Genomic DNA, 27,994 nt, shown 5'->3' with positions numbered 1-27,994 from the left:
TCAAAAATGTTTTTGTTTGTTGTAATTCGGTTGGTTTGGTGCGTTATACAATGCATCTGCATTTTCGAGACTAAGCATAGATCATTTTAAAACGCAAGGATCATCATATGCCAACATGACTTGTATCATTTTACATCGCATTCTAAGAAAGAGCAGAATTCTCACTATGCGCGCGGTACATTTCTAGAATCGCGTAGCGCAAAGTTGGAATTCCTACAATGGCGGCCATTGTTGGAATTCCAACAAAGCGCAGGTCATTTCCGGAAAAACGCCGATGACGAGATGGGTCGCAACAACTAGGTTCCCGCGTTGAGACAGACTCTATGTGTACAAGGATTGTTTTTCGATTATCGCAGAGGTATTTGGCTCAGCTTCTCAGTTAGTTGTTGTAGTGTGTTACTATCGAAGTGGCGTTAATGGTTTCTGCAGCTCGTCTTTAATAACAAAACCGGCTCAACAAACAGTCGAAGTTCTGAGTGTTTTTGCACAACATCATGATCATAACGTCAAGTTTGCATCGTGTTGTGTAACCAGTAACCTCAAATATGTTGAGATGCAATACATGATGGGGATGCAGTTAACATTGTAAACCGTTGCATAGTGCAGTTACTCAGAAGTTCGTGCGTGTTAGCATTTATACACACTGGACATGCACTTGAAAAATCAACCGCAGCTTTGCAGGGACAGGAGGGGGATGGGGTTTTGGGGATAGGCTGATATAGGAAGAAAGAGTAACAAAAGACAATGGCATGTACATATCAGTGGCGGATTTAGGGGGGGGGGGGGCCTTTAGCCTGTTTAGGGGGGGGGGGGGGGAAGAGAGAGAGATGATTAAATGACAGTTTCTGAGCTCAGGTGGCCCTAGATTGCAGCATTTTGCTTCTTGAAAAAAAATACTGGGGGGGGGGGGGGGGGCATGCCGCCGGACCCCCTAGCATGTTCGATCGCTTTGCGCCCTCAATTAGGGTGCTTTGCTCCCTCAATTCAGGCGCAAAGCACCTTCAAGTTTGTGCAAAAAATGTGGGTGGGGGTGGGCCCCCCCTGGATCCGCCTTTGCATATATATATATATATACTATGATTCTGAAGACTGCCCTGCAGTGAACTGGCCTTAGTACAGCAGACAGGCTCTAAGTCGACCGAAAACAGGTGCATTCTTTGGAGGTGCAATTCCTGTAGGTGTTTATTTTGTTGTGTTATAATTGGTTCCAGTAACATACCTTTCTTGGTTTTTTATTCTGAATTTTGGAACGTTGGCAGTCTTTGATTTTGGATTACAGTTCTTACAATTAATTAATCATTTAATGTATGTGAATTATCTACATTTTTGAATTCTTTCTTGTATCTATCTGGGTCTTGTGTTGGATGGCTGTGTCACGGTCCTGATTGCATCTCTAGTCTGCGCCGATCACTTGCTTACCTCCCGGTCCCTGTTACAAGTTCAAACCTAAGAGTTGATGGTTTCATAGCACAATCAAGCAGCAGATCTCTTCATCGTTTCAGTCTTCCCAAGCCTGGTAAAAGAGGACAGATTGCTCCACTACTTCCAGTTTGGTTTCCAACGATCTCGTCTTGTTCACCTCATTCAAATACCTTCTCCAAAATGCCAGACAATTCTAAAAAGTCGGCTAAGGAATTGAAAAGAAAACCTGAGTCTAGTAGCAGCAGCAAGGATGAAGACAGCGGGACGAGCCCATCCAAAAAAAGCAAAACAGACTCTTCCGGTGATGGTGACCTTGACTTCATGCAGAAGATCGACAAGCGGCGAACGGACATCTGTACGTCGGTGGAAAAGTTCAAGTTTAACAAGAAGCGGGTGCGAGTGTTGTCGAAGGCGGAGGACTTTGCGGAGGACAGCGAGGGTGTTGTGTACTGGATGTCGCGGGACCAGAGAGTACAGGGTAGGTCACTAGGTGCCACTCACACTACAGTGGAACCCCCTTTTATGTTTTAAGACCTCCACAAATCTGAGAAAATTGGGTCTTAAAAAAGAGGGAGTCTTAAAGTTAAAAGGGGGATAATTTTACAGAGGTTATGAACAGAAAGTCTGAGAAAATAAGGTCTTAAAAAGGAGGGAGTCTTAAATTAGGCCCCCCCAAAAAATAGTCTGTTTACGGTAACCCGACCGACCCAATTTTTTTCCCGCGACCCTAGACTTTTTTTGGCATTTGGGGAAAAAAAAATTTTTTTTTAAAATAATTCTTTGGTTTTTTTGCAAAATAACGTAAAAATATGGGTTTTTTTGGGGAAAAAAAATTCCCGACCTACTGACCCTATTTTTTTTGCCTATGTTACCGTAAACAGACCTCTTTTTTACATTTAGTCAAGTTTTGACTAAATGTTTTAACGTAGAGGGGGGAATCGAGACGAGGGTCGTGGTGTATGTGCGTGTGTGTGTGTGTCTGTGTGTGTGTGTGTGTAGAGCGATTCAGACTAAACTACTGGACCGATCTTTATGAAATTTGACATGAGAGTTCCTGGGTATGAAATCCCCGAACGTTTTTTTCCTTTTTTTGATAAATGTCTTTGATGACGTCATATCCGGCTTTTCGTGAAAGTTGAGGCGGCACTGTCACGCCCTCATTTTTCAACCAAATTGGTTGAAATTTTGGTCAAGTAATCTTCGACGAAGCCCGGACTTCGGTATTGCATTTCAGCTTGGTGGCTTAAAAATTAATTAATGACTTTGGTCATTAAAAATCTGAAAATTGTAAAAAAAAATAAAAATTTATAAAACGATCCAAATTTACGTTCATCTTATTCTCCATCATTTTCTGATTCCAAAAACATATAAATATGTTATATTTGGATTAAAAACAAGCTCTGAAAATTAAATATATAAAAATTATTATCAAAATTAAATTGTCGAAATCAATTTAAAAACACTTTCATCTTATTCCTTGTCGGTTCCTGATTCCAAAAACATATAGATATGATATGTTTGGATTAAAAACACGCTCAGAAAGTTAAAACAAAGAGAGGTACAGAAAAGCGTGCTATCCTTCTTAGCGCAACTACTACCCCGCTCTTCTTGTCAATTTCACTGCCTTTGCCATGAGCGGTGGACTGACGATGCTACGAGTATACGGTCTTGCTGAAAAATGGCATTGCGTTCAGTTTCATTCTGTGAGTTCGACAGCTACTTGACTAAATGTTGTATTTTCGCCTTATGCGACTTGTTTTTTTTTGCCTTAGGGGGTCATAAAAGGGGGGTTCCACTGTACCATGTATACTAGCCGTTGTGCTTTAATTTTTTTACATTTAGTCATGTTTTAACGTAGAGGGGGGAATCGAGACGAGGGTGTGGTGTATGTATACATGTGTGTGTGTGTGTGTATAACGCGATTCTGAGAAACTACTGGACCGATCTTCATGAAACTTAAACATGAGAGTTCCTGAATATTATATCTCCAGACGTTTTTTTTAGTTTTTGATATCTTTGATGACGTCATATCCGGCTTTTTGTGAAAGTTGAGCACTGTCACGCTCTCATTTTTCAACCAATTTGGTTTAAATTTTGGTCAAGTAATCTTCGACGAAGCTGGGACTCTGGTATTGCATTTCACTTTTCAGCTTGGAGGCTTAAAAGTTAATTAATGAGTTTGCTCATTAAAGTTGTCATTAAAATCGATTTTTCGCAAACAGATTTAAAATTGATTGCATCGAATTCTTCATTAAATTTGGAATCTAAAAATATATACATATGTCATGTTTACTCTTAAAATGTGATCAGAATTAACGAAAATAGGTTAATTAGTAATAGTACCCCCCGCGGGTTAGGGGGAAGAATTTACCCGATGCTCCCCAGACAGGACTGGGTGGCCGAGTGGTAACGCACTTGCGCTCAGAAGCGAGAGGTTGCGAGTTCGACCCTGGGTCAGGGCGTTAGCAATTTTCTTCCCCCTTTCCTAACCAAGGTGGTGGGTTCAAGTGCTAGTCTTTCGGATGAGACAAAAAAACGAGGTCCCTTCGTGTACACTACATTGAGGTGTGCACGTTAAAGATCCCACGATTGACAAAAGGGTCTTTCCTGGCAAAATTGTATTGGCATAGATAAAAAAAATTCCACCAAAATACCCGTGTGACTTGGAATAATAGGCCGTGGAAAGTAGGATATGCGCCGAAATGGCTGCGATCTGCTGGCCGATGTGAATGCGTGATGTATTGTGTAAAAAAATTCCATCTCACACGGCATAAATAAATCACTGCGCCTTGAATATGTGCGCGATATAAATTGCATAAAATAAACTAAAAAAAATAAAAATGAAAAAATAAAAAATCCCTGCGCTTAGAACTGTACCCATAAGCCTCATATTGATTGATTGATTGAGCATGTCGTAAGAGGTGACTAACGGATTCTGTTTCTCCTTTTACCCTTGTTAAGTGTTTCTTGTATAGAATATAGTCAATTTTTGTAAAGATTTTAGTCAAGCAGTATGTAAGAAATGTTAAGTCCTTTGTACTGGAAACTTGCATTCTCCCAGTAAGGTCATAATTATATTGTACTACGTTGCAAGCCCCTGGAGCAAATTTTTGATTAGTGCTTTTGTGAACAAGAAACAATTGACAAGTGGCTCTATCCCATCTCCCCCCTTTCCCCGTCGCGATATAACCTTCGTGGTTGAAAACGACGTTAAACACCAAATAAAGAACAAATAAAGAAAGGTTAATTAGTACTTCGATTATTATTTAAGAAATCGACCCAAAATGATTTCATCTTATTCCTTATTATTTCCTGATTCCAAAAACATACACATATAATATGTTGTATTCGAAACAAGCTCAGAAAGTAAAAAGAATACAGAAAAGCGCGCTTCCCTGCTTACCGCAGTACGCTATTTCGCTATTCTTTCATGTCAGTTTCACTTCGTGTTGCACGGAAAAAATGAGCGACTTCCTTGCCGCGTGGATTGACGAAGCTGTTTTGTCTTGGTTAAAAAAAATGCAGTGCGTTCAGTTTTATTCTGTGGGTTCGACAGATTGACTAAATGTTGTAATTTCGCCTTACGTGACTTGGTTTTTTTTCATCTAAAATCAGTTGTCTAGCGTATTATATCTATGCACGGAGGCACCCCACCCCCACACTTAAGGACAATCCAGGGGACACATCTCGCTTGATTTCTGGCCAGTGAAAAAAAGCCACATGCACCTGTGTAAATAAAAAGCAAACTTCAATCAAAAGAAAAAAAGTAACCATCTAGCTACGGACCCTAATTACACCCCCGGTATAGGGGTGTGTATAGGTTTCGCTCCATGTGTTTGTTTGTTTGTGTTCGCATATAGATCTCAAGAATGAACGGACCGATCGTCACCAAACTTGGTGAACAGGTTCTATACATTCCTGAGACGGTCCTTACAAAAATTGGGACCAGTCAAACACACGGTTAGGGAGTTATTGGTGGATTAAGATTCTACAAGGACTTATAGAGGGACATATTAATGGTCAAAGGGAAATAACCTTCTCAGTTGGTGGCAGTGAGAATGGTTATTTCCCTTTGACCAACGGGGGTGTTTTTCCTACCTCGGAGGAATTTCTTGTTTTCTTTGGTCTAGTTATCAGTGTGGTTCCTAGGCCTCGGCCTTCAATCTGTCTTTTACACATACAATTTTGCATACAAATACTTTTTTTAATCTGACACATTGTTCTGACCCAATTGGTCTGTCGAATGTCTGAAAGGTTAATAACAAACAGGGTGTCATCTGACACGACAATGTTTTTTTGCCCGGGACATTTTGACCGATGTATATTGTGAATCCAGGTCCTCTGCATCTGGGAACAACAAGAATTTATTTTTATTTTTCCTTAATGGGTGGCTCCGAATTCAACGCAAGTTTGATATCTTACAAAAATTCACAACCTGAAGTTCAAGAGATGAATCCACCAACTAATACATTAGGGTTGAGTTCATGTCAGCATTTTTATTTTTATTTTGTGTGCAGATAACTGGGCGTTCCTGTACGCACAGCGTCTGGCCCTGAAGCTAGAGCTGCCGCTCCACGTGTGTTTCTGTCTGGTCCCCAAGTTCCTGGAGGCCACCATCCGACAGTTCGGCTTCATGCTCAAAGGGCTGGCTGAGGTGGAGAAGGTAAGAAATGTTTTTCTCAGCCGGCAACATGTTCCCCCTCCCCCCGTTTCTCTTCACACACGAGCATGCATGCATGCATGCACGCACACTCAATCACACACACACACACACACACACACACACACACACACACACACACAAACCTCACACACATTATTTGTGAGGCAGAATCTTACAGTGTAACTTTGGAAGAAATCTCAGGGCCTTTAATTTTTCTAAGGTATTAAAAATCAACCCTTTAAATAACATGAACAGAGTCTCTTTGCAGGAGTGTCGTAATCTGGGCATATCGTTTCACCTGCTGATGGGAGAGGCCAAGACAGTGCTGCCTCAGTTTGTCAAGGAGAAGAAGATTGGTGGCGTGGTCACAGACTTTGCTCCCTTGCGCACTCCCATGAAATGGGTTGATGAGATGAAGGAGAAACTGCCTGAGGGCGTTCCCTTCTGCCAGGTTAGTGGACTGTGAATGTCATTTGTGTGTGTGTGTGTGTGTGTGTATACCTGAATCATTTGTGTCCGTGTGTGTGAGTGTGTATGCCTGAGTCATTTGTGTCCGTGTGTGTGAGTGTGTATGCCCGAGTCATTTGTGTCCGTGTGTGTGAGTGTGTATGCCTGAGTCATTTGTGTGTGTTTGTGAGTGTGTATATTATATATATGCCTGGGTCATTTGTGTGTGAGTGTGTATGCCTGAGTTGTGTGTGTGAGAGTAAGAGAGAGAACTCAGAACTTCACTTCAAAAGGATGCAGGTTTTTAGGCTTAGCCTAAAGAGAGTGTTTGTGAGAGAGAAAGAGAGTCTGTGTGTGTCTGAAGCGCATTTTTATGTTGTGCATGTGTGTGTTGCATGTGTGTTTCTGTAAGTGTTAATTTTTCGTATGTAAATTGTAATTAACAATACCTAATAATCATTGTGTTTAGTTTGTTGTACTTGTAGCAGTTGAGAATTTGCTGTGACTAAAACCTAAAAATTGAATACTTCTGTAAGCGGTTTGAGAGCACACTGGGACAAAGAACAAGCGTTGAGGCAGGAACGAAAAAACTATTGAACTAAAACTGAGAAAATGGTTTCCAGCGGAGACAATAATTTTGCTGCAATTTTAAGAATAGTTTCCGTTGTCAGAGTATGGTTTTTGTCATTAGAGCAAAACATGTTTATGTTAGGTATCGTGGCAGTGAGGTGCTTTAAGTCAACTAAAGGCCTGTGCATGTTGCCTCAGGTGGATGCTCACAACATCGTGCCGTGCTGGGAAGCCTCGCCCAAACAGGAGTACAGCGCTCGTACCATTCGCACCAAGATCCACAAGGTCCTCAAAGACTACCTGACCGAGTTCCCTCCTGTCTGCAAGCACCCGCACAAAGCAAACAAGGTTCCAGAGGTCAGCATCTTCGTTACAATGAAACCTTCCTTTTAAGACCTCTACATTTAAGACTACAGGTCAACTGGCGTTGATAATGTATTATTTGTTGTGTTGCTTGAAAGCCCTGTGGACCTATAGCGACTAAAACTTTGAATCTTGGTAACTGTGTTTACACAGACAGTGGACTGGGAGGCAGCACAAGTTCCTACAGGTCAACTGACGTTGATAATGTATGATTCATTTTGTTGCTTGAAAGCTCTGTGGACTTAAACAAAATACAGTGGAACTGCCCTTGTAAGACACCCCCCCCCCCCCCCCCCCCCACAATTTAAGACTCACTCACTCATACGACCTTTTATTCTCAGACTGTCTGTTCATAATGTCTGTAACTGTACCTCCATTTTAAGTGTCCTTCCCTTTTATTCTCAGACTGTCTGTTCATAATGTCTGTAACTGTACCTCCATTTTAAGTGTCCTTCCCTTTTATTCTCAGACTGTCTGTTCATAATGTCTGTAACTGTACCTCCATTTTAAGTCTCCTTCCCTTTTATTCTCAGACTGTCTGTTCATAATGTCTGTAACTGTACCTCCATTTTAAGTCTCCTTCCCTTTTATTCTCAGACTGTCTGTTCATAATGTCTGTAACTGTACCTCCATTTTAAGTCTCCTTCCCTTTTATTCTCAGACTGTCTGTTCATAATGTCTGTAACTGTCTTAAACTTTGAATCTTGGTAACTGTGTTTTAACAGCCAGTGGACTGGGAGGCAGCACACCAGTTCCTGCAGGTTGATCGCAGCGTTAAAGAGGTGGAGTGGGCAAAACCTGGCACCTTCGCCGCCCTCAAGATGTTGGAGTCGTTCTGCACCCAGCGCCTCAAGTACTTCAGCAGTCAGCGCAACAACCCCAACAAACTCGCCCTCAGTAACCTGTCTCCTTGGATCCATTTTGGTCAGTGCATGTCCCCAACAAACTCGCCCTCAGTAACCTGTCTCCTTGGATCCATTTTGGTCAGTGCATGTCCCCAACAAACTCGCCCTCAGTAACCTGTCTCCTTGGATCCATTTTGGTCAGTGCATGTCAATACGGTGGAACCCTGCTTTTAAGACATCAAGAAATCGGACAAAATCGGGCCTAGAAATAGAGGGAGTCTTCAAATAGAAGTGTGTTTTTTACAGAGGTTGTGAACAGACAATCAGGACTAGAAATAGAGGGAGTCTTCAAGTAGAAGTGTGTTTTTTAAAGAGGTTGTGAACAATCAGGACTAGAAATAGAGGGAGTCTTCAAGTAGAAGTGTGTTTTTTACAGAGGTTGTGAACACAAAATCAGGACTAGAAATAGAGGGAGTCTTCAAGTAGAAGTGTGTTTTTTACAGAGGTTGTGAACACAAAATCAGAAAAAGTAATAATAATAATAATAAAGTGTATTTATATTGCGCCTATCCCTTACAAAAAACAAAAATATTTGGCTCTAAGCGCATTACAACATGTGAAGGACTTGGTACAATCAAGTCTGACAAGTACAACAGCACAATATACAGTCGGTCTCTTAGGTAAAAGCAGCTTCGACAGTTAAACACTTCTACTAAAAGATCCTCTAACAATTTACAAACATAGTTAAAGAACATCGAGTTAATAGGAATTAAAAAAAAAGGTTCTTATAATAAAACTATCTAGCGAACGACGAAGAAGAAGAAGAATAAAACTATCAATGTCAATGTATAACAAGTAATGACTTATTAACAGCCGGGGTCAGGCTATCTCCAATTAGGTGGCGGGGCGACCATCCCCAACCCGGCGGGTCCCCAGGCGGCGGATAGGGGGCGTTCCTTAGATATAAGGGATTGCAGCGATATAAGTCGGGCTTGCCCGGACGAATAAGTTGTCCTGGACCAACTGGCGGTGTTCCTATCAGAGCGGGGTGGTGAACAGGTGGCACTGTTGACTCGTAAATACCCTCTGTGCTCATCCGGGTTCATCACGCGGGTAAGAGGCGCGTTAAAACCTCTGCTACCTGTGCTCCCAGGTAAGGTCCCTGACCAGGAGCTAAGGGTGGGGTAACCCCGACAGAAACCTCTAGTGCTGAAGTCGGCGGTACTGAGCGAGACAGCGCACTTTAACGGATCACAGTACCACGCACACCATCGCCATGAATACACGCCATGAATACACTTATTAACAGGAGTAAGTCTTAAATGGGGGGGGTTCCACCGAAGATGAATTCTGGCAACAACACTGTTAGTGTTCTCATGGGTTAATGTGGAAGAGTTGCTTTTTTGACTCACATGCGAAGCAAAAGTGAGTCTATGTACTCACCCGAGTCGTCCGTCCGTCCGTCCGGAAAACTTTAACGTTGGATATTTCTTGGACACTATTCAGTCTATCAGTACCAAATTTGGCAAGATGGTGTATGATGACAAGGCCCCAAAAAACATACATAGCATCTTGACCTTGCTTCAAGGTCAAGGTCGCAGGGGCCATAAATGTTGCCTAAAAAACAGCTATTTTTCACATTTTTCACATTTTCTCTGAAGTTTTTGAGATTCAATACCTCACCTATATATGATATATAGGGCAAAGTAAGCCCCATCTTTTGATACCAGTTTGGTTTACCTTGCTTCAAGGTCAAGGTCACAGGAGCTCTTCAAAGTTGGATTGTATACATATTTTGAAGTGACCTTGACCCTGAACTATGGAAGATAACTGTTTCAAACTTAAAAATTATGTGGGGCACATGTTATGCTTTCATCATGAGACACATTTGGTCAAATATGATCAAGGTCAAGGTCACTTTGACCCTTATGAAATGTGACCAAAATAAGGTAGTGAACCACTAAAAGTGACCATATTTCATGGTAGAAAGAGCCAATAAGCACCATTGTACTTCCTATGTCTTGAATTAACAGCTTTGTGTTGCATGACCTTGGATGACCTTGACCTTGGGTCAAGGTCACATGTATTTTGGTAGGAAAAATGTGTAAAGCATGTGAGTCGTATGGGCTTTGCCCTTCTTGTCTTGCAAGTACTGAGGTGGACAAACTCACGTGACAACATGGTATATTAGATTTCTGTTGGTTCAAACCATTTTGTTCAAAGAATTGCAAATAACAATGCTGCATTCATTGAATTGAATCTATGGAGCACAACAAGCCAAGCTTATAAACATGCTCTTGAAAAAACAGTTTAAGATGGGACATGGCGGATTTCTATTAACTTCCCTGTGTTGCCTTGCTGTGTATCACGTGCAGGTCAGCTGTCGGTGCAGCGCTGCATCGTGACGGTCAAGCTGTACCGGTCGCGCAGCTCGGAGGGAGTGGACGCCTTCATTGAGGAGGCAGTGGTCAGACGAGAGCTGGCCGACAACTTCTGTTTCTACAACAACGACCACTACGACTCCATTAAAGGTGGGTATACTTGGGATGTCTGAAGCTACTTAATGAGCTTTGGTTACTGTCAGACCACATACATCAGTGTGGATCATCATAAAAAATTTAAAACTTTTTCCACCAGGACCAGACAATGTTTCTATATTATTGTAAAATAATCTTAAAAATCAAGGACTTAAAAGGGGGAAGTGTTAAATTGGGGTGTCCTATGATGTTGACTTAAATTGGGGTGTCCTATGATGTTGACTTAAATTGGGGTGTCCTATGATGTTGACTTAAATTGGGGTGTCCTATGATGTTGACTTAAATTGGGGTGGCCTATGATGTTGACTTAAATTGTGGTGTCCTATGATGTTGACTTAAATTGGGGTGTCCTATGATGTTGACTTAAATTGGGGTGTCCTATGATGTTGATTTAAATTGGGGTGTCCTATGATGTTGACTGGTTGCTGTGCCTACAGGTGCGTACCAGTGGGCCCAGGACTCGCTGGAGGCTCACAAAGGTGACAAGCGATCTCACCTGTACACTCGTCAGCAGCTTGAGGAGGCCAAGACCCATGACGATCTGTGGAACGCTGCACAGGTAAGCAATGGGGGGGGGGGATTCAATACCTAAATTTGTAATGCCATGAGTAAGTTCTTTAATCTATGACAACAACTTGTTACTCTACTCTTGGCTGGCAACAAGTATTTTGGATGAGGTAGGATTTGAGATTCGGTTCTCAATCTATTGCCCTGTACACAAAGTAAAGAGATAGTCTTGCGTGATTTTCAATGTGAGTGTGTTTGCTAGCACATGCAACCCTGGGACCATTTCATCCGAAGATATTTAATCAATCAGGTTACCGGGTAGTGACTTGCTGAAGCTAGTTTGGTTGACTGCCAGACCACATACATCGGTGTGGGTCATGATAATAAAAGGAGAAACTTTTTACAGCAGGATGAGACAAAATTTACTCTTATAATGTTTTTCATTTTTGTGTTTTGTTTTGTTAGGTTCAGATGGTGAGGGGGGGGCAAGATGCTTGGTTTTCTGTGCATGTACCCTTTGTTCTTCTTTTGCGTTCATGGGCTGAAATTCCCATGTACACTCATGCTTTTCTGCACGAGTGGGTTTTAACGTGTATATTCGTTTTTACCCCGCCATTGAGGCAGCCATACGCCGATTTGAGGGGATGCATGCTTGATATTTTCATGTTTCTATAACCCGCCGAACTCTTGACATGGATTTCAGGATCTTTTCCGTGCGCACTTGGTACTCTTGTGCTTGTGTGTACATACCCTTTGTTCCCCTAGTCTTTGTGAGAAAAGAAACATGGCAGTTACAGATATTTGTTCTCTATTGTTTTGTTAGGTTCAGATGGTGAGAGGGCAAGATACAAGCAGAGGGGGGAATACACAGCTTTCTGCGCATGTACAAGTTGTTCATAGTCCCATCTAGTCTTTGTAAGAGAAAAAACATGGCAGTAAAGGCCTTTCTTAGTTGAACCCAAAAGTTGACTTTACACAAACTTTGCGAAGTCTTTATACCGATAATTCAGTTCCAAAGCTTGGTGCAGCAAGCTTGGTGAAGCAGAATTTCCGAAGTAGACTATTCCCAACTAATAAAAAGACCTACATGTACCGTAAACTACCTTGTATACGCCCACCCCCCCTGTGCACACATTTTGCCCAAAAGTTGGGGGTGGGCGTTTACTGGGTACTTTACCCTTTGCAGGAGCGGTTAAATTCCTTTGTTAGAATAACGATATTTTGGTCATATGGCATAGAAGTGTTCAAAGTATGCGTTATTGCACAAAACTTTCCTCTCTCTTACTTTCTCACACACACACGCACAACACACACACACACACACACACACACACACACACACACACACACACACACACACACACACACACACAAAGAGACACACACACACACACACACCTAAATCAACCTATTCAGACATCACTTCCCACCCAAGATGAAGCTTTCGTTTCTTCATTTCCCTCCCAGCCTGATGCATCAAAAATGTATCACGATTCACTCTAGAATTCTTTTTCTGTCCACTCCGCGAAACATGCAGCAGACCTGTTTACCAGTACGATTTGGGCGTATTTTGTACGCCAAATTATTATCAGTACGACAATACGCGACACACGCACAAAATACGACTAAGAAAAAGTCTAGAATACGTTTTCCGGTGTTGGTGTGCTGATTACGGGAAGGTACAACTGATACCGGTTTCGGTCTAAGGGAGATAACCCTGACAGCGAGTCTTCAGCTGTGGAAACCTCGTTCAGTTGTTGGCATGTGCGATCGTCTGGACAATTGTGGCAAAATGAAGCAGAAAAATTTGCCAGTTTTGGATGACTTTACCAAGTCTAAACAGCAGAAGCAGCAGATTTTCTTCGAGAAATATAAGAAAGAGCCAGGAATTGTGGAGTCTACTGTGGGAAAACTGAGTCATGCACACTGCAAATCAGATGTCTCCGTAGCCCATGCTGGGAAATATGACATCGAACGACACTGCAGTTCCAAAACTCACCTGGACAAGGTTGCTGCAAAGAAATCCGCTGAAAGACATGCTATTCTTACACAAACACGGTTGCACCCACGCGTACATTTTCCCTAGCCTATAAGTTTTATGGCTTTGCTTGCAAAGTACACCAACTTTTTGAAAAATACACTCAACTTTTTGGGAAAGTAGGCCTACTCTTGCCTCGGGTTTAGGGTAAACAGGTCTGCATTTCAAAGGAAGGGAACGATTGAAAAACAACAATAACAGCAGACAAAATAATCTTTTTCATTTTCCTTGTCTACTCGAATGATCGAAACTGGGGGGTGGGCGTTTACTAGGTACTGTACCCTGTGTGCAGAATTTGACCAAAAGTAGGGGGTGGGCGTTTACTCGATACTGGGCGTATACAAGGTAGTTTACGGTAATATCAGGCTTTACAGATGTGTTTTTTCCATTGTTCTGTTAGGTTCAGATGGTGAGGGAGGGCAAGATGCACGGCTTTCTGCGCATGTACTGGGCCAAGAAGATCCTGGAGTGGACAGCCTCTCCAGAGGAAGCGCTGAAGGAAGCTATCTTTCTCAACGACAAGTACAACCTGGACGGCCGCGACCCCAACGGTTATGTCGGTAAGCTATTGGAAATGGTTCTCTGGGTGGGAGCAAGTGAAACAAAGAAAATGTGGTCCATGTGAATGTCAGGAAGGTGGTTTACAACTCTCGATTTGTATGTGTGTGTTTGTTTGTGTGTGTGTGTGTGTGTGTTTGTATGCATGTACAGTGTGTTTGTGTATGTGTTTGTTTGTTTGTGTGTGTTTGTCAGTGTGTGTATATACAGTGTGCGTGCGTGTGTGTGTTGAAGAGGAATTCTGACAGAAGAGAAGACAAGTTCTCAAACATGCTGGGGTACCTGACATCAAGACACTAAACATGAAGAATGTTTGGGCTGGCAAGGGTTTGGTGTATATAGGGAGGAAAGACTGCAAATTGTCCGGTTTTGTAAGACCAGAAGACAGGGTGCTGGACCGTTTATCATGTAAATTCACCTTCAGGGGAATCTTTCCCCAAGCCCCTGCAACGGACCCCTGCCTTTGAATATTCAAACTTTGTGCAAGTCACATGTACACACATGTATCAATTACAGGAAGGAACATGGGTATGGGCTTTTTGATATTTATTGTGTGTGTGTGCGTGTGCGCGCACAATATTCTAGTTTAATGTACAGTTTTCATCTGTTGTTTATACTTTTCCAGGAGTATGTGTTGCATTCCACAGGGTGTGTGTGTGTGAGTGTGTATGCAAGATTCTGGTTTAATGTACGGTACAGTTTCCTCTGACTTTTTAAGGCTAGATTCAGTATTTTATAATATTTATAGCTGAGTAATGCGTTTTTCATCTGTAGTTTATACTTTTCCCGAAGTATGTGTTGTATTCCACAGGGTGCATGTGGTCTATTTGCGGCATCCACGACCAGGGCTGGAAGGAGAGAGACGTTTTTGGCAAGATTCGCTACATGAATTACGATGGCTGCAAACGCAAGTTTGATGTGGCAGACTTTGTCAGGAAGTATCGCAAGAAGTGAAACGTTTGGAGGAATTTGCATTTCATCTCATCTTTGGCAGAGCGTAGGCTTGTGAGACGATTCTTGATGCATTGTCGTATAAGAAAGAACTGCATTCTTCTTTGATTACATTTAGTGGAGATAATGATGATCAATGTTTTGCTGACCGGCACGGTTGGCCTAGTGGTAAGGCGTCCGCCCCGGCCGGGTCATACCTAAGACTTTAAAATTGGCAATCTAGTGGCTGCTCCGCCTGGCGTCTGGCATTATGGGGTTAGTGCTAGGACTGGTTGGTCCGGTGTCAGAATAATGTGACTGGGTGAGACATGAAGCCTGTGCTGCGACTTCTGTCTTGTGTGTGGCGCACGTTATATGTCAAAGCAGCACCGCCCTGATATGGCCCTTCGTGGTCGGCTGGGCGTTAAGCAAACAAACAAACAAGTGTTTTGCTGGCAGTTGTATGTATGCACACTGAAGGTTTTGGGCATATTGTGGTCATATTGTGGGCATATTGTGGGCATATTGTGGTCATATTTGATACAGTGGATCAGGTTAGGGAAAATGAAGAAATGAGGAAGGGTTGTGTTAGTTATCGAAGATGATATTGAAATATTGCAGAGGAACAGAAATCTCTGCTTAGAAGTTGCTACACTTTTTTTTTTACTGTAGGATACCAGTTTCACTTTCAGAATCGCTCTGAGTGGTTCTCTACCTGCTGATCATCTGGGACTATCTGTCTATTGTAAACTTCCACCATATAGGTGTCACTCATGACGTCACCAAGATCAAGAAATTGTACAGGGGGGAGACAACAGCTTTTTCTTTCTTTATTTGGTGTTTAACGTCGTTTTCAACCACGAAGGTTATATCGCGACGGTAGAGAGACAACAGCTGCAGATTGCCTTTGACTCGCAGAAAGCTGGTTGTCTCCACTGAAGACCATTTTCATCAGTTTTGTCTGGGTTTGGCTTGCACTTTGTGATTTTCTTTAATTAAATTTGTCTGGCAGTCAATAGTTAATTAATTAATACTCATCCCGAATCAGACTTTTGAAAATTTAAAGTACAATATGTGCACCCCCACCCCCCATTATAAGATCTTGCCTTCTCCAAGGTGTGTTCAAAATAACTGTACATTTACTTCCATTGTTTTAACCTCCCTCTCACTTAACACTATTGTGACTAGCACTGCCACGGCGTTAACATCCTTCCTGCCCAAGCTTGCCACCAAGAAACTTCCCAAAAAACAGTGACTGTAAAGAAATCTGTCTAGCAAGCTTGAATTAAGTCCAATCACCACCAAATTTTGTGTACTAATTAAAAAATGGATGCCCAGTTCAGTCGTGCTATTTATAAGTTTGTCACGCGATTTGTTTTAGCAAAGGGGGGGTGAAAGGGGGATAATTTGTGTTTTTTAACGTTTTTTTGTGTGTGTTTTCTTTTCCACTGCTTTTTTAAAAGTTATTTTTTAACAGAAAGTATTATAAATAATTTTATAACCAAACAAGGTGTAAAACCTATGAATTAGCTGAAATATTGTTAAAATTCTACACAGAAATAAGGAGACAGTACAAAGAAAAAAACAAGCAAATCCCGCATTCACTCACAGCATCCTGACTCAAATGAAACAAAACTGTGACACTCACCAAATGATGTCTAGGTAATCCATATTGAATATAAGTCACATTTTCACAACAAAGTCCCAACTGTACACCTATGAACATTTCCAAAAGGTTTAGGAGGCTCCAGCCATCCATTGTTATCAGTGCTGCCACGCCCCCCTTGCAACCACACGATTCGAACATCCATGCAGTACCACCCTACCACGTGTAGTTTGCCGACTCATATACTAGCAACAACAGGACTGTTTCTTCCTCAATATCACTGCTATTATCGCTTTCTTGAGGCGAAAACAACACGTCGGAATCATGATCTACAGGATCCTCAAGATCCAACATCCGGAGAATCTCCTCCCGTGACAAGGCTCGCCTTCGATTCATTTTTTTTGTTCGAAAAAACCACTCAAATCTTCTCTAATTTACAAATGGCGGAGAGCAAGTCACGTGTATCAAGGGAAACAACTCAATTTATTGCAAGCTTCAAAAACTGGGAAGCAATCACGAGTCGTGTACCTTGTATGTCTGTTACTAAAATAGTCACTTCCCGTCCGTGGTCGTGTCAGCGCTGTTACTACTTTAGTCACCTCCCGTCGCGAAAGTGTTAAGACCTGAGTTACTCAGACTGTTGACAGGTCTTAAAAAGAGTATTCAACTGTACCTCTGGCATTGTTCGAGAGAGAGGATGGGACTTATACCTCAGGTGTTCACATGTTTTCATGTTACTATTGTTAGCTTGTTCCTTCGTCTGATAGATCAACAACCGAATGGTTGTCGGCTATCTTCAAGTATTTCACATGCTGAGAGTTGATTAAATTACATATCTTATCCCAACTCACATATAGCAATTTACTTCAGTCTAGTGCTAGAACGCTGCAACGCATCACCTTGGTAACAAGGGAGGCAACTCTAAAAAAAAGAGGTACCTTGCCTATAAACAGGACAAAGTCACATGACTTCCTGCCCATGCCGCCATATTAACTCATTCACGAGAAAGCGGAGAAAATCCTTCCCTCTTTTTTTTAGAACAACCCCACTAGCGGGGAAAGTGGGAGGGAATTAACTATGTGAGTTGGGTAAGTATATTAATCAAATAAAAATTTATTACTAAAATTTTTGATTAAATCACATTTCTTATCCCAACTCACATATAGCAGATTGCTAATGAAGGCGGTGGGATGCTCAATCTATGAGCTAGGCAATAATAACCACCTTGGCTAGATTTTTTGTTATTGCGTTACACTTGTTGTTTAATACAGATCTACATTTTTACAATCAAGAGCGAGGCTTCTGCGTTTTGTTTTGCTTTTTGTTTTATTGCATTATTTTTTATTTGTATTTTTTAATACACAATTACCACCTTGGCTAGATTTGTGGTTACCGTGTTCCACTGGTTGTTGTTTTATGAAGACCTAAAATTCTGTGGTCAAGCGAGAGGCTTCTGCTTTTTGTTTTGTGGTCTGTGTGGTGTGGGGTTTTTGAAATCGCATTATGTGTTGTTTTTGTTTTCAATGGAAGAAATGCATGTTTGTATGAAAAAGTTGGCTTTATTATGTGTTGTATGATAAAAAAAATTCAAGTGTATAATTATTTGCTGTGACTGTCCTGCTATTCTTTAGCAATATAGCATGCTCTAACATACACCAGTACTAGTCACCAGAAGGCAGCAGCTACTTGTACTTGATGTTGTATCTTTACCCTGTCTTTGTGTTCATGTTAGCAAGTGAGATCCATGTTTCACCTGAAAGCTCAAATCCATCACCACCTCGATTTGTTACATTGGGAACAGTGTTTTTTGTTACCCAGCTGGTTATGAATGAAAACTCCTGAAAACGATGACATCTTAATTATGACCAGGTTGAAATCATGATTTTAAGGCTTAGATTATTCCTCTGTATCTTCCTCTTCCCACTGGTAAACCTGTCATGCATTGGATCATGAATTATAACCTTCGTGGTTGAAAACAACGTTAAACACCAAATAAAGAAAGATTGGATCATGAATACTTCATATTTTGCATTTATTTAAGAAAATATAATTATGCATATGAGATTTGTGTATGACACCATCAGTGATAATGTGGCAGCGTTTTGTGTATGACACCATCAGTGATAATGTGGCAGCGTTTTCTTAAAGTGTTTTGTTTTTTAATTCTTTTTGATGTCAGATTGTACAATAATCATAAAAGGAGCAATGCGAAAAGACAGAGGTGTGTGTTCACAGAGAAAAGATTGACGTTTCACAAGGACATATTATGGACGAAGGAAGGTTTACATTTTGTAGTACATGTAGTACTACTGTACAAAACCACAAAGTAAATGTTGGTTTCAATTTTTGTGTTGTGAAAGTTGAAAAATGACCAATAAAATGCTGTAGAAGACTGGCTTGTCAGAATTATGCAGGTTGTGTGCATGTTGACAGTGATTGTACACGTTTTGATCATTCATTTTTAAGCTAACTGGAAAAATCTCTCTTCTTCACACACACACAAACACACACTTACTTTAATTGTTTAATTTTATTCAAAATAAGACTGAATACAAAGTGGTAGCAACCAAAAACCAAATAGTTAACACATTTTATAAATACAAGATTTTTAATGGAAAGCATGAGTCATTTTGTGAAGTTATATGTGTTTTTCAATTTCACCATATAACTGTGACGTACTTATATATAAGTTTATGGTGTTCAAAGCAAATCCGGTTATAAGGTGTGATCTTGACGAAACAGCTTTGCCTTAAAGAAGTGTCACTAGCTGTAGTAAGTACACAGCAAGAACTTTGATGCAGATATAATGTTTCTATTACAAACACTTTGATTCAGCTGCATGGAAAGGGTTTCATTTGCGAACACACTGTAATGTGGCTAACACCAAAATACTTGTGTACAATTTTCCCTTTTCTGTTGTCAAAAAGCATGAAGAAGATAATATATTGCGCCATATTTCTATTCCTGGCCAGACCTACTTGTCCGAAATTCTAACTCGTTATAAGGTAAAATGAAGTCAAAGTAAGTCCGTCTTTTCGGGTTTTCATCACGTTGTCTCTCCACCCCTGTATATTCGGGGATGTATAGGTTTCACTCTGCCTGTCTGTCTGCCTGTCTGCCTGTCTGTCTGCCTGTCTGTCTGCCTGTCTGTCTGCCTGTCTGTCTGCCTGTCTGTCTTCCTGTCTGCCCATCTGTCTATCTGTCTGTCTGCCGGAGTTAGATGTCTGGTATTTATGGGCCGAGTTAGCTGACATTTCGTGTGTAGCTTGGAAGTATGGTACACACGATCGTAGCACAAATTGTTTTCTCGAAGAGGAGATCAAACTTTTTACCTCTTTTCAAGACGCTTTTAATAGAGGTTTAGTTTAATTCTTAAATTTGCAGCAAACGCATGCAAAACTAAGACAGTTGTCCAGTTTGTATAAGCAAACCCTGCCCTCTGTAACCCTAAATACTGAAACAATGTCACTACTGTCAAGTTGAACTAAGAACGCGCTTGCAAGCTTCCACTTTCCACTGTAGACACTGTACCCCCTTCACTTCCAGGACGGGTACAGAAATCAGTGAAATAAAAATAGTTCTAAACATTGGCAGTAAAAAACACAGCTGACGGATACTAACAACGGGTCCATTTGAAGCTCACAAATCTAGCCCTCGCGTTAACGAGGGACTAACTAACAAAGAAACGAGTGAGTCAACAAGGAGCCTAGAAGTCGAGACTCATGAGGAGGGCGGTGCCTCGCTTGGTCCAGTTTTCGGGGGGCTTGTCCCCCGCCTTTAGGTCGACAGCCACCACGAAGGACGGGCGTCCCGCGCCCCCGGCACGGTTAGGGTAGTAGTAGCACGGACAGCTGAAGATACCTGTAATGGGGGCGATCATCATTAAGTGCAGTTAAATCTCATCAGACAGGCATCACAACAGTACTCTGTTTCACACAAACACAACGAAAGGTATTGGGATGATGAAAACTGTTGATCATTCATCATTCTTGACACCTTTGAAAAGAACATTGCAGGCTTTGTTGGAAAAGAAGCACTAGAATGCAGCATGACACTGTGTGAAGAGAAATCGTACCCTTGCTGGCTTTCTTCCTGCTCTCGGAGGGCCTGAACTGGATGGAGGGCATGGGACACACCAGCTGCATGGGGTCAGCCTCCTTCAGGCATGAGTTCTTCTTGTCCCACCCCGCACCTTGCAGGTAGAGGCCCTTGATGTACACACCGTCCTGAAACAGTGCCACCCGTCTTATACCTGGCCGTACACCTGTTTCACAGTTGCCTCCTATCTTTTTTTTTCTCTCTAGTACATGTACGTTATCACAATCCACGACCTTACAGCTGAACAAGACAAAAAGCACATGCTTATGTGACTCGCCTTCGTCGTATTCATTTGATTACAGTGGAACCCCCCTTTTAAGACTCACCCCCCCCCCCCCCCCCCCGCATAGAAGACTTCCTCCATACTTCCATACGGACGGACACTGCTCAGTACTAAGACTCAAACGCTTATATGACTCGCCTTCACCATAAGTAATATGAACCAGGAATAGACTATCTACTGCTCTAGCTCAAAATACACTGAAAATATAACCAGGAACGAGCAGGCTAGAATCATGCCAAGAAGTCCCCAAACCCCAAAACCGTTGAAAGTTACAAAGATCCCAGGTCAAAAAAGGTTTTAAAAAACATAAGCTTTGATTTGTGTTTCCCAAACTTGACCCCACTGTGACCTTGACATTTGATGGGGGTCAACCATACCATACTTTTGTCGGAATGTCATCCAACCCTAGAAAGGTGTCAAGTTTCAAAGCTCTAGTGTCCAAACCGTTTAAGAAATTGATCATTTTAATTTTCAATACCCCAACTTGACATTGCTGTGACCCTGAAATTTGAAGAGGGTCAACCAGAATTGGGTAATGTTGTGAGGTTATCTTACACTCAAAGTGTACAAAAGTTGAATGCTACCTGCAAAAAGAGCTGATAAAAGCTCTATCTAAGATAAAGCTCCAGTTTCAAAAAAGTTGAACAATCAATACTTTTCCATATGATGACCTAAACACTAGCTGTGACCTATAAATTTGATTAGGGTCAACTGTAACCAGACTTTGGTCGTGTCGGGAGAGCATCAAACACCAGACGTATGCACAGTTTCAAAGCTCTATCAGCAAAAACATCTGAGATAACCCCAACGTTAAGTTTTTTGTTCACAACCAACCATGCTGACACTGCTCATTACTACGAGAAAGACTCACCGATTACTCAGGTGAGTCAAACTCAACTTCCAAATCATAGCTTCTCATGTTTGTGTACGAGCTGGAATAGACCATCCATTTTAGAAGATGTAACTGAAGCAAATGACATGTGACACTGTTAACATGACACTAGTGGAAGGAGAGGCTACTGACTTTGGGCGGTCCCGTGATGTTGGCGTCACTAATGGTGAGGACAGAGAAGTCCCACTGCAGCACGTCCACCGACACCTGCAACAATCAGGCTGGTATCTTATGTTAGTGTGTGTGTGTGTGTGTGTGTGTGTGTGTGTGTGTGTGTGTGTGTGTATGTGTGTGTGTGTGTGTGTGTGTGTGTATGTGTGTGTGTGTGTGTATGTGTGTGTATGTGTGTATGTATGTATGTGTGTGTGTATGTGTGTGTGTGTGTGCCTGTATGTGTGTGTGTGCGTGTGTGTATGTATGTGTGTGTGTATGTGTGTGTGTGTGTGTATGTGTGTGTGTGTGTGTCGCTGTGTGTGTGTGTGTGTCTGTAGTTCTGTGTGTGTGTGTCTGTGTGTGTGTGTATGTGTGTGTCTGTGTGTGTGTGTCGCTGTGTCTGTGTGTGTGTGTGTCTGTGTGTGTGTGTGTGTGTGTGTGTGTGTCTGTGTGTGTCTGTGTGTGTGTCTGCCGTGTGTGTGTGTGTGTCTGTGTGTGTCCACTGTAGTGTGTCCACTGTAGTGTGTGGTCAGTGCTACCCACCCCGTTGGCCCTGGCGTAGGTCTGCAGGACGGCGGTGAGGAAGCCGGTGGGGAAGGTGAAGCCGGACATCCAGAAGATGGTGGGTGCGTGGGAGGTGGAAGCCCAATTCGACAGCTGCTCCATGCGCTGAACCAGGTCACGGGTCCACGCTCCTAGCGGCTTCTGCGAGTTGTACGCCTGCACACACACACACACACACACACACACACACACACACACACACACACACACACACACACACACACACACGCACACACATACAAACACACACTTAAACACACACACACATACACACACACACACACACACACACACATACACACACAAACACACACACATAATTGTTACAGAAGCTGACAACCTCAGTTGATGAAGATGTGTCCACAGCATTTTCATCTGGAAATCGAATCCAAATCTGTTCTGTTAAAATGCCCTGCCCTTTATCATAAGATTGAACCAAAGTAGCGAGTCTGGTTGTATCCAAAGCCCACGCTTATATTCCAAAGACTAGGAACGGCACAACGTCTGACACAAGCTTTACGACTCTGACCTTTTCCCAGGAGGGCGGGACGTGGCCGGCGTGGAGCGACGCAAAGACGATCTCCAGATCCACCGTCATGACAACCAGGCCCTGGATCCCCTTCTCAAGGTCAACCAGCGAGCTGCGGATCTCGTTTAGCAAGTTGTTGTAGCGCTGGATCTGGTGACACAACATGCAGGTAGATGACAGTGACACAACTGGATAAAACCACTGTGAGCACAATCTCCTGATAAACAAAGGGAAGTGGGCTAAGCATTCTAAATGCATACCGCATGTGTAAGGACAAGCACAATCGACCTCTGTCAAAACTGTAGACTGATTCAGAAAATCCCCAATCACAACTAAGCCTCAAAACCCTTAGACTGCCAGGGGAATTTAGCAATAACATTTTGTCATAACATGCAATGTACTGTATTACAATGTACAATTATACTCAAACTGAGAAAATTAATTGTCTCCAGGGGAGGAAATCATCTTGCTGCAAAAACAAGGGGCAATAAACAGCAGTGGTTTTCCTTGTCAGAGCCTAATGCGTATTGTGGCTCATCCTGAACTCAGGTCAAAATGAGTTCGGCTTATTCTCTCCCTGACCGGACGCTATGTACAGTCCTACGCGAATCTATCAAAACGAAAATACAGAGTTATCTCCCATATGGTTTTCGCGAGCACTGATCTAAATTTGAGATCAGTGTTCGCGAGACGAAAATGATTGCAGATTGGCCGACTTCGACAGTGATCTCCGTTCTGTTCTTCCCAGTTGTGATAAAGACATCGTTCTGAGGTCAAAACAAGTCGAAATTTTGGGACTGCTGCCGGAAGGAGACCGTAATATATGGTTTCATCACTGTCAACTGGTTACAGAAAAAATCGTCTGCTCCAGTGAGCGCGGAAACCAAACGGTTGATAATCACGTGACACTTTTGCCATATTTAGAGTTGTTTGCACAGTAAATACAGCCGCGAAAAATAGCTCGCTTGAAACTGTCTTACATATCAATTCCTTTGTAATTTAAAAATTACAAAACACCATGAAAAATCATTATCGACGATCGCGAATCTGCTTATATCAATAATACATTACAAAAAGCTCTAAATATGTAAACAAAAATAAATAAAAAAATTTAAAAAAAAAATCGGTTTCCTTGCCAGACAAGGCATCCTGTCAGGGAGAGAATGAGCCGAACTCATTTTGACCTGAGTTCAGGATGTATTGTGGCTGTCAAGGGGTTAAACCTTACAATGGGATGGTTGCCCTCAAAAGTTATTCTGCAAATTTATGGTTAAAAGAAGACAGATGATCGTGGTTTAGTTTCAAACTGTGAAGAAAGCCAGCACAATGAACAGTTAACAAGTCGCGTAAGGCGAAATTACTACATTTAGTCAAGCTGTGGAACTCACAGAATGAAACTGAACGTAGTCCGCCGCTAGTGCAAAAGGCAGTGAAAGTGACGAGCCTGTTTGGCGCGGTAGCGATTGCGCTGTGCTTCATAGCACGCTTTACTGTACCTCTCTTCGTTTTAACTTTCTGAGCGTGTTTTTAATCCAAACATATCATATCTATATGTTTTTGGAATCAGGAACCGACAAGGAATAAGATGAAATAGTTTTTGAATCGATTTCGGAAATTTAATTTTGATCATAATTTTTATATTTTTAATTTTCAGAGCTTGTTTTTAATCCAAATATAACATATCTATATGTTTTTGGAATCAGAAAATGACGAAAAATAAGATGAAATTGTTTTTGGATCGTTTAATAAAAAAATAATTTTAATTACAAGTTTCCGATTTTTAATGACCAAACTCACTCATTAGTTTTTAAGCCACCCAGCTGAAATGCAATACCAAACCCTGGCCTTCGTCGAAGATTGCTTTGCCAAAATTTCAATCAATTTAATTGAAAAATGAGGGTGTGACAGTGCCGCCTCAACTTTTACAAAAAGCCGGATATGACGTCATCAAAGGTATTTATCGAAAAAATGAAAAAAAAGTCCGGGGATATCATACCCAGGAACTCTCATGTCAAATTTCATAAAGATCGGCCCAGTAGTTTAGTCTGAATCGCTCTACACACACACACAGACAGACAGACACACATACACCACGACCCTCGTTAAAACATTTAGTCAAAACTTGACTAAATGTAAAAACAACAAGTCGCGTAAGGCGAAAATACAACATTTAGTCAAGTAGCTGTCGAACTCACAGAATGAAACTGAACGCAATGCAACGCAGCAAGACCGTATACTCGTAGCATCGTCAGTCCACCGCTCATGGCAAAGGCAGTGAAATTGACAAGAAGAGCGGGGTAGTAGTTGCGCTGAGAAGGATAGCACGCTTTTCTGTACCTCTCTTCGTTTTAACTTTCTGAGCGTGTTTTCAATCCAAACATATCATATCTATATGTTTTTGGAATCAGGAACCGACAAGATGAAAGTGTTTTTAAATTGATTTCGAAAATTTAATTTTGATAATAATTTTTATATTTTTAATTTTCAGAGCTTGTTTTTAATCCAAATATAACATATTTATATGTTTTTGGAATCAGAAAATGATGGAGAATAAGATGAACGTAAATTTGGATCGTTTTATAAAAAAATTTTTTTTTTACAATTTTCAGATTTTTAATGACTAAAGTCATTAATTAATTTTTAAGCCACCAAGCTGAAATGCAATACCGAAGTCCGGGCTTCGTCGAACATTACCCGACCAAAATTTCAACCAAATTGGTTGAAAAATGAGAGCGTGACAGTGCCGCCTCAACTTTCACGAAAAGCCGGATATGACGTCATCAAAGACATTTATCCAAAAAATGAAAAAAACGTCTGAGGATATCATACCCAGGAACTCTCATGTCAAATTTCATAAAGATCGGTCCAGTAGTTTAGTCTGAATCGCTCTACACACACACACAGACAGACAGACACACATACACCACGACCCTCGTCTCGATTCCCTTTCTTTCTTTCTTTATTTGGTGTTTAACGTCGTTTTCAACCACGAAGGTTATATCGCGACGGGTCTCGATTCCCCCCTCTATGTTAAAACATTTAGTCAAAACTTGACTAAATGTAAAAAGGCGTCGTGTCTCACTGAAGAGTACAGCACTCTGATCTAAAACATTATACTGCAGTTTGCTCTGAGAACAACGTCAACAACCTTTTTATGAGGAAAAGCCAAGCGTATGTGGATTAAAGGAACAATCACCGGTTATTTGATAAAAGGGAGGGTGTGTGTGTGTGTGTGTGTGTGTGTGTGTGTGTGTGTGTGTGTGTGTGTGTGTGTGTGTGTGTGTGTGTGTGTGTGTGTGTGTGTGCGTGTGTGTGTTGCTATTATTGTACATCGCCGCGTGAGCTCTAACGAGAAAGGGCGATGATTAAGTGTTGATTATCAATATTATTCATAGCAGTATTGTTGATTATCATTATTATTAATAGCAGTTGTGTTGATTATCATTATCATTAATAGCAGTTGTGTTGATTATCATTATCATTAATAGCAGTTGTGTTGATTATCATTATCATTAATAGCAGTAGTGTTGATTATCATTATCATTAATAGCAGTTGTGTTGATTATCATTATCATCAATAGCAGTAGTGTTGATTATCATTATCATTAATAGCAGTAGTGTTGTTTATCATTATCATTAATAGCAGTAGTGTTGATTATCATTATCATTAATAGCAGTAGTGTTGATTATCATTATCATTAATAGCAGTAGTGTTGTTTATCATTATCATTAATAGCAGTAGTGTTGATTATCATTATCATTAATAGCAGTAGTGTTGATTATCATTATCATTAATAGCAGTACCTCTTGCAGCAGCACCACGTTGAGAGGACAGGGGTCCACGGCCAGAACTTGTGACGTCGTTTCGTAGTCAATGTTCTCTGGGATCTGCTTGAAGATGGTGGCTCCCAGTTCTAGCACCTTAACACAACAATCGTCATCTTACTGTATAGTCAACATCGTTATCGTTGTTGTCATCATCTTCGTCGTCGTCATGTATCATTGTCGTTATCATAGTTGTGGTGATCACTGTAGTCGTTGCGAGATTCGTCATGATCATGATCGTCGTCATCAATGTTTTCGTGATAGTCACCGTCACTGACATAAGATCGTCTTTTTGTTTGCATTTTCTCCTTCTGGCTGTGAGTAGCCTTTTGCTCGAAGCTTGAACATTAAATCAACCAGTCTTCTTCTTCTTCTTCTGGCTGTGAGTAGCCTTTTGCTCGAAGCTTGAACATTAAATCAACCAGTCTTCTTCTGGCTGTGAGTAGCTTTTTGCTCGAAGCTTGAGCATTAAATCAACCAGTCTTCTTCTTCTTCCTCTGGCTGTGAGTAGCCTTTTGCTCGAAGCTTGAACATTAAATCAACCAGTCTTCTTCTTCTGGCTGTGAGTAGCTTTTTGCTCGAAGCTTGAACATTAAATCAACCAGTCTTCTTCTTCTTCTTCTGGCTGTGAGTAGCCTTTTGCTCGAAGCTTGAACATTAAATCAACCAGTCTTCTTCTTCTTCTTCTGGCTGCGAGTAGTCTTTTGCTCGAAGCTTGAACATTAAATCAACCAGTCTTCTTCTTCTTCTTCTGGCTGTGAGTAGCCTTTTGCTCGAAGCTTGAACATTAAATCAACCAGTCTTCTTCTTCTTCTTCTGGCTGTGAGTAGCCTTTTGCTCGAAGCTTGAACATTAAATCAACCAGTCTCCTTCTGGCTGTGAGTAGTCTTTTGCTCCAAGCTTGAACATTAAATCAACCAGTCTCCTTCTGGCTGTGAGTAGTCTTTTGCTCGAAGCTTGAACATTAAATCAACCAGTCTCCTTCTGGCTGTGAGTAGCCTTTTGCTCGAAGCTTGAACATTAAATCAACCAGTCTTCTTCTGGCTGTGAGTAGTCTTTTGCTCGAAGCTTGAACATTAAATCAACCAGTCTTCTTCTGGCTGTGAGTAGCTTTTTGCTCGAAGCTTGAACATTAAATCAACCAGTCTCCTTCTGGCTGTGAGT

The 27,994-nt window shown here is 41.5% G+C and overlaps 2 protein-coding genes across 3 annotated transcripts in view; one reads left to right on the top strand and one right to left on the bottom strand.

Moving 5' to 3' along the window:
• Positions 1-33: 33 nt before the first annotated feature.
• Positions 34-18,876, top strand: LOC138945772 (deoxyribodipyrimidine photo-lyase-like). Of its 2 annotated transcripts, XM_070317283.1 has the most exons (10): positions 34-358; positions 1,503-1,900; positions 5,940-6,085; positions 6,354-6,536; positions 7,301-7,459; positions 8,191-8,389; positions 10,686-10,841; positions 11,285-11,406; positions 13,793-13,952; positions 14,762-18,876. In XM_070317283.1, the coding sequence occupies exons 1-10, from the start codon at positions 324-326 to the stop codon at positions 14,902-14,904; spliced, it is 1,701 nt and encodes a 566-aa protein (XP_070173384.1). In that variant the 5' UTR covers positions 34-323; the 3' UTR covers positions 14,905-18,876. The 2 variants fall into 2 exon arrangements, with proteins under 2 accessions (XP_070173384.1, XP_070173385.1); XM_070317284.1 differs by lacking the exon at positions 34-358 and having other exon boundaries at positions 1,358-1,900.
• Positions 18,877-18,997: 121 nt separating this feature from the next.
• Positions 18,998-27,994, bottom strand: part of LOC138945764 (dynein axonemal heavy chain 2-like) — a 218,479-nt gene continuing 209,482 nt past the window's right edge. Inside the window, exons 79-84 of the mRNA XM_070317273.1 lie at positions 26,810-26,926; positions 23,006-23,155; positions 22,456-22,632; positions 21,892-21,966; positions 20,562-20,712; positions 18,998-20,347 (exon numbers count right to left, since the gene is read on the bottom strand). Coding sequence (XP_070173374.1) covers positions 20,193-20,347; positions 20,562-20,712; positions 21,892-21,966; positions 22,456-22,632; positions 23,006-23,155; positions 26,810-26,926 — 825 coding nt within the window. The 3' untranslated portion in view covers positions 18,998-20,192. The remainder of the gene's footprint in view (positions 20,348-20,561; positions 20,713-21,891; positions 21,967-22,455; positions 22,633-23,005; positions 23,156-26,809; positions 26,927-27,994) is intronic.

The sequence above is a fragment of the Littorina saxatilis genome, linkage group LG13, assembly GCF_037325665.1.
Source record: "Littorina saxatilis isolate snail1 linkage group LG13, US_GU_Lsax_2.0, whole genome shotgun sequence".
NCBI classification, from domain to species: Eukaryota; Metazoa; Mollusca; class Gastropoda; order Littorinimorpha; family Littorinidae; genus Littorina; species Littorina saxatilis.
This window is presented reverse-complemented; position numbering and strand designations above follow the sequence as displayed.

Excerpts from the sequence above, each read along its gene's own strand:
- LOC138945772 (XM_070317283.1), top strand. The coding sequence starts at position 324 with ATGTGTACAAGGATTGTTTTTCGATTATCGCAGAG. Across the intron at positions 6,537-7,300 it reads AGGGCGTTCCCTTCTGCCAG|GTGGATGCTCACAACATCGT; the intron begins GTTAGTGGACTG and ends ATGTTGCCTCAG. Across the intron at positions 8,390-10,685 it reads GTCTCCTTGGATCCATTTTG|GTCAGCTGTCGGTGCAGCGC; the intron begins GTCAGTGCATGT and ends TATCACGTGCAG.